This window comes from Ciona intestinalis, unplaced genomic scaffold, assembly GCF_000224145.3.
Source record: "Ciona intestinalis unplaced genomic scaffold, KH HT000025.2, whole genome shotgun sequence".
Classification (NCBI taxonomy): Eukaryota; Metazoa; Chordata; class Ascidiacea; order Phlebobranchia; family Cionidae; genus Ciona; species Ciona intestinalis.
In genome coordinates, this window is record NW_004190347.2 from 135,217 (window position 1) to 141,945 (window position 6,729).

General features: G+C 37.0%; 1 protein-coding gene and 1 long non-coding RNA gene across 6 annotated transcripts in view; one reads left to right on the forward strand and one right to left on the reverse strand.

Moving 5' to 3' along the window:
• Positions 1-527: 527 nt before the first annotated feature.
• LOC104266443 lies at positions 528-2,641 on the reverse strand. 4 transcript variants are annotated; one of them, XR_003396608.1, is made up of 3 exons: positions 2,097-2,641; positions 791-959; positions 528-668 (listed from the first exon to the last, which is right to left on the reverse strand). It is a non-coding gene; the product is annotated as an uncharacterized LOC104266443 (long non-coding RNA). The 4 variants fall into 4 exon arrangements; XR_717559.3 differs by lacking the exon at positions 2,097-2,641 and adding an exon at positions 1,063-1,121; XR_003396610.1 differs by lacking the exon at positions 2,097-2,641 and adding an exon at positions 1,040-1,058.
• Positions 2,642-3,410: 769 nt separating this feature from the next.
• The window catches only part of LOC100176427 (polyadenylate-binding protein 4-like), a 9,908-nt gene continuing 6,589 nt past the window's right edge, over positions 3,411-6,729 (forward strand). Inside the window, exons 1-6 of one of the 2 annotated variants that reach the window (XM_009862660.3) lie at positions 3,411-3,599; positions 4,172-4,374; positions 4,658-4,851; positions 5,423-5,506; positions 5,893-6,057; positions 6,376-6,520. In XM_009862660.3, coding sequence (XP_009860962.1) covers positions 4,179-4,374; positions 4,658-4,851; positions 5,423-5,506; positions 5,893-6,057; positions 6,376-6,520 — 784 coding nt within the window. In that variant the 5' untranslated portion in view covers positions 3,411-3,599; positions 4,172-4,178. The remainder of the gene's footprint in view (positions 3,600-4,171; positions 4,375-4,657; positions 4,852-5,422; positions 5,507-5,892; positions 6,058-6,375; positions 6,521-6,729) is intronic. The other variant, XM_002123296.5, reaches the window with a different exon arrangement.

Here is a 6,729-nt window from a genome sequence, read left to right on the forward strand (position 1 = left end):
AATGAATGAATGTATGAATGTATGAATGAATAATTGAATGAATGAATGAATAAATGAATGAATGAATGAATGTATGAATGTATGAATGTATGAATGAAAATGAATGAATGAATGAATGAATGAATGAATGAATGAATGAATGAATAAAACGAATATGTTACTTTGTGGATGATTAAAATATTTTGTTTAATTTTAAAGTAAAACGTCCTTGCATGTCACAAGCTTTGAATCATGATCGTACATCATAGAGTTTATTAAATTGGCGTAATGTCACTATACAACACTCCTGCTAAACCGAAGCTTGCCCAGTTCGAGGCTCGACGCTGCTATCATTAATGGTGTGTATAGTTTGGTGGAGGGAGACAGGAAACCTTAAGCACATAATATCTAAATATCATAATCGTGTGGAGACGGAAAGATTTAATGAAAAGATGTCCCATCTTCCCCTACCCTTCTATAATATCTCTTTGGGCAAGACACTTAATCGCAGTTGTTTCTATATACCCCATGATCAGTAATCAAACATGTTTAACTTGTGTTGGTTTATTGAAACAAGCAGATTACGTTTTACACGTCGGGTGAACTAGTAATAACAGTAGGCACCAACTGTCCACCACTTTATTCAAGAAAGCGATCGACTGCTTCCTGCATGTCTGCCAATTCATCGGCTGTAAACAGAAACACATAGGTTATATATGACCAGCAAGTTGTATGATAAAAGAGATATTACGTACTTCGTCTAAGTGGCATTGTCAGTCTTTTATTCAAATAGAAATCGAACTTAATTTACCTTTTGGTGCTTGATTCCAATTCCATCTACGGCGGTTATTCACCAGTGGGGCTCGACGGCGGGAATGAACCCAATGGGGCCCCATGCTCTCCGGGACGCTGGCGGCTTCGATTTCGGTGAGGACGAGGAGTCCGATGACGAGCAAGAGGAGAAGCGCTGACTTATTCATCTGCAGAAACAAACATTGGTCGCAATACAAACGTAAGATAGGATAACCATTACAAAGTATTCACATTACTAAAGTAAAACCTTGGAACAAACCAACCACGCACATCGTTGCTTTCTGTACAATGAACCAACTTGGTCTAAGTGCGCGTATGTTAAACGTTTTATAATTTCCGAACCATCCGCTTAGAATATGTCTATCGATTTTTCCATCACGTTTTCTCAGTTTTTTTATCGCAATCGTTTTCAGTCTAGACTCCAGCCAAAGGGAACGTGATGAATGCATTATATTATACTTCATTGTTTTGTAACATTGAATGAATGAATGAATGAATGAATGTATGAATGTATGAATGAATAATTGAATGAATGAATGAATAAATGAATGAATGAATGAATGTATGAATGTATGAATGTATGAATGAATAATTGAATGAATGAATGAATGAATGAATGAATGAATGAATGAATGAATAAAACGAATATGTTACTTTGTGGATGATTAAAATATTTTGTTTAATTTTAAAGTAAAACGTCCTTGCATGTCACAAGCTTTGAATCATGATCGTACATCATAGAGTTTATTAAATTGGCGTAATGTCACTATACAACACTCCTGCTAAACCGAAGCTTGCCCAGTTCGAGGCTCGACGCTGCTATCATTAATGGTGTGTATAGTTTGGTGGAGGGAGACAGGAAACCTTAAGCACATAATATCTAAATATCATAATCGTGTGGAGACGGAAAGATTTAATGAAAAGGTGTCCCATCTTCCCCTACCCTTCTATAATATCTCTTTGGGCAAAACAATTAACCGCAGTTGTTTCTATATACCCCATGATCAGTAATCAAACATGTTTAACTTGTGTTAGTTTATTGAAACAAGCAGATTACGTTTTACACGTCGGGTGAACTAGTAATAACAGTAGGCACCAACTGTCCACCACTTTATGAACCCAATATGAACCCAATATGAACCCAATGGGGCCCCATGCTCTCCGGGACGCTGGCGGCTTCGATTTCGGTGAGGACGAAGAGTCCGATGACGAGCAAGAGGAGAAGCGCTGACTTATTCATCTGCAGAAACAAATATTGGTCGCAATACAAACGTAAGATAGGATACCCATTACAAGTTATTCACATTACAAAAGTAAAACCTTGACACAAACCAACCACGCACATCGTTGCTTTCTGTACAATGAACCAACTTGGTCTAAGTGCGCGTATTTAAGCGTTTTATGATTTCCGAACAATCTGCTTAGAAATGAGTCTGTCGATTCTCTTCTTGGTTTTCGATCGTGTTTTCTCAGTTATTATTTTGCAATCATTTCCAGTCTAGACTCCAGCCAAAGGGAACGTGATGAATTAATCTATCTTGTATATTCGCGTGCCGGGCAGCAACAGTCGTTATAACACGGGTGTTCTGTTTCATTGCATGTCACAAGCTTTGAATCATGGTCGTACATCATAGAGTTTATTAAATTGGCGTAATGTCACTATACAACACTCCCGCTAAACCAAAGCTTGCCCAGTTCGAGGCTCTATATCATCAATGACGTATATAGTTTGGTCGGGGAAGACAGGACACCTTTAGCACATAACATCTTAATATCATAATCGTGTAGGGACGAGAAAATTTAAGGAAAAGGTGTCCCATCTTTCTCTACTTTTTCTTGTCTGTGACACCATCGCAAAGGTAAATACGTTTGCATTATTCGTACTTTTCTATCAATCGTTGTAGCTTGTGGGCATCAGTGCCATAGAAATACCGAGTAGTCCCAACCCATTGTTACGTAAAGAAAAAATGGACGCCATCTTGTTTCCAAAATAACGCACTGTAGGTATAGAGAAAATGGATGTTTTTCGGTAATTTGAAGGGAAACTTAGACTTAAAAGGAAATTTAAAGGTTGGAAAGTCTAAAAAGTATGCGTAATTTGTTTTCTGTATCGAAGAAAGTCAAAAACGAGATTTAAAAGCAGTGAATTTGTGACATTTTAGTCATTTAATATGGGTAATTTTATATATTTTTTGCAAAGAATGTTTGATAAGGTAAATATAAGCTATTTTACGCCTTCCCACAAAGGAAATCGCAAACAAAACCTAACAAGTTTGTTTAAATTCATTGCGAAAGTCACTGCTTTTGCTCGATTTTGGAAACAAGATGGCGGTAGTTTAACTACTCGGTGTTTCTACGACTCTAGTGGGCATGTTTGAGCAGCAAGTATTTGCATATGTTGTAATGGCGTATAACTCGGTAATATAAGCACCTATATTTCACATATTACTTAAATATCAGAGTTTCCAAGGTGTAAATTACGCCGTTCTATTTTAATCTCTTTTCAAAACTCCGCCAGATAGATTATCTCTCTCGCAGAAAAACCCCCATTGGCAACCGAAACCGGTTACCAGATTCTTAAAGCGGAATTGCGTAATAATGAGGCTGCTTCTAGACTAAGTGACGTCATTCTCTTTGTAGAACACCTCGTGCTAGTTTGTGTTTTAGGATAAAAATCCCAAAAACACACTTGTTACGCTATAAAACCTAAAAAAAAATTTAAAACCGCCTAAAAAACGTACAAAAAAAGTACAAAATCGCAAAACCTTTGTATTCGATTCTTTGAAGTGGAACGTAATACGAAAAAAGTAAGTTTGTTTGTTCTAGTTTTTAAGTTTAATTTTTTAAATTTTATTTAATTGTTAAAACGTAGTTTTTGTTTGTTACTGTTGTATATTGTATGAACTGTGTTTTAGTTTATGTTACTTTTTTTAGCAGCTCTGTATTATGAATATCATCACATATTTAGAAAATTGCCTGTTACTTTAAAATTAATTTGATTTTAATGATTTATGGTGTGTGGGTAACATTGATACTATTGTTCTTTTATATTCCGTTGTAATCGCGCAGAAAATTTTGGTCTAAAAGCGTGTTTTTAGGACAAAAATTGAAAAACGCATTTGCTTAAGTTGGTCTCTACTTTTTTGCCATGATGTAACAAACTCATAAAAGTAGTCAAAAATCTCTACAAAAAATCTATAAAAAATTTTTATAGGAAATCCTACTTAATTTTATACGTATTTTGTTCATTGTTTAATTAATTGGCGTGCGTGGGACAAATTGTGGCGTGCTTAACCAAAAGTTTGTAAAAAAATCGCACGTGCACCTGCCATACTCTGCAGACTAGTAATATACAGTGTTAACAAACTCCTTTCTACAGGAAAACAATGAACAGCTCGGGCTCAACTAATTATCCGATGGCATCTTTGTACGTTGGTGATCTTCACCTCGATGTTACGGAAGCTATGCTTTATGAAAAGTTCTCCCAAGCTGGTCCTGTCCTCTCAATCAGGGTGTGCAGGGACGTCATCACCCGTCGTTCGCTCGGATACGCCTATGTCAACTTTCAACAGCCAGCTGATGGTGGGTTCATAGGCACCAAACCTGGGTTGGTAGGGTGGGCAGGCCAACTCTAGAATTTTCAGCATTACATTAATTAGTAAACATTGCAGCTAAATGTTAGATTTGTTTCATAGGATTGCGTGTCTAACTATCCCTGCCTCCCCTATGTTTATAAAAGTTTGGCATTTTTGGGTGAGTGTTTTGGTTTCTGCCCCCAAAACACATGTCATTGATAATCAATACTGCCCTAATAAATTAGCACAAGAATTCTTATTTAATCGGGCTAACATATGTTTCTTTTCAGCTGAACGAGCCTTGGACACAATGAATTATGACCCCATCAAAGGTCGTCCCATTCGTATCATGTGGAGCCAACGTGACCCATCTCTTCGTAAATCTGGTGTCGGAAACATCTTTATCAAGAACTTGGATAAATCTATTGACAACAAAGCTTTGTATGATACTTTCTCTGCTTTTGGAAACATTCTGTCTTGCAAGGTAGAACTGGATCTTTAGGATAATATTGGTAGTAGTAAAGTTATCTGCTAACCTAACCACAAAATATATGTTCGTTTTAATTTTTAAATTAAGCCAAGAACTGCCAGAGACCATATGTATAGAAAATCAATTAAAGCTCAAAGCTGTGTAGAAACCATATATGGCTCACAAGCTCAATGGGGCAATCCTGGCCTAGATCCCATGGCGTGCCTCACTGTGGGACCTCATCCAAATAGAATGTGCATATACAATGTTGGGGTAATGGCCAACTCTGGCCTAAATCTCAGGTCCCATGGCGTGCCTCACTGTAGGACCTCACCCATATGGAATAGAATGTGCACATACAATGTTGATGTAATGGGCAACTCTGGCCTAAATCCCAGGTCCCATGGCGTGCCTCACTGTAGAACCTCACCCATAAATAATAAAATGCGCATATACAATGTTGGGGAAATGGGCTAACTGTGCCTTAGATCCCAAGTCCCACGCCGTCCTATAACGCAGGAATTCATACACAATGTAATGTATGGCTCAATAGTGACTGAGTTTTCTAATGAATTGCCCATTCCAGGTGTCTTGTAATGAAAATGGTTCAAAAGGTTACGGGTTCGTCCATTTTGAAACTGAGGAGGCCGGAATAAGAGCTATTGAGAAGGTATTTAAGAAGTTAAAGTTTTTAAAGCTGTTTAACAGTATCTGGTAATGAAATATTAACTTGTGTAATAGAAAGAAACTATTTTTGTTATCTAAATTCATTTTAATCAATATGTATTACTGTATAGTGTTATTGGATAATTGTTATTTTTTTAACAGTTTTATAATTCTTTGAATGTTCTTTGTTTACTACCAAATGGGATGAGAAAAAAGAATGTATAGGTGTCTCATCTTCCTCCACCCTGCTATATAAGCAATGTAACACGTTGGGTAAATGTGTTTTAAGCTATAAAACTACAAATTTATAACCTTTTGGGTGTTTCTAGTTATTTTTTAAGCTACTGTCTATGTTTTGCTGGCATTGTATTGATTTAAAATTCTTCCTAGGTGAATGGAATGTTGTTGAATGACAAGAAAGTGTTCGTTGGAAAGTTTTTGACAAGATCTGAACGCATCAAGAAGATGGGTGAACGGGTTCGTCAGTTCACCAACGTTTACATCAAAAACTTCGGTGACAAATACGATGAAAAGACGCTCCAAGTCATGTTTGAGGTAAGATGGTTCATGCTTTCTTTTATATCATCTGCTGATCATGTTGCAATTGTTTGCAATTTAAGTTGAGAAGGCGAAGTCAATCCTGTAAATTCTGTAGATTGAAGTGCATGGCCGACTGTCCTTATCTTCCTGTTTTTAAAGTTTTTCACTTTAATATCATAACTTGCGGTAATAATGTCATAAATTTGGTTCTAATGCTTTTACAGCATGGGTGAAACTAAGTTTATTTAATTGAGTGCCTGTTCAACTATCACTGCCTCTCCTGCTATTATAACATGCCATAATATCATCTTAATCATTGCTTTCCCCCCAAAGAAATACGGCGTTGTGAAGAGCGTTGCAGTCATGCGCGACCGAGATGGCAACTCCCGTGGTTTTGGATTCGTTGCGTACGACAGTCATGAGGAAGCTCAAGCGGCCGTTGAAGCAATGAACGGGCAAGAGATTGAAGGAGCATCAGGTTGGCGGTTGTTGTTTTTATGTATATAGTAGGGTAAGGAAAGACAGGACACCTTTAGCTCATAAATCCAAATTCCTGATTGCGTTTTAAATGATTAACAACAGTCTATGGGAGTCGTAAGGATACGACTCCTTTGATACACCACCAATAGTAAATTGCATCAATGTTTTTCTCTTAGTATTAATGCTTTTAAGTGCTTGAGAAAAGGC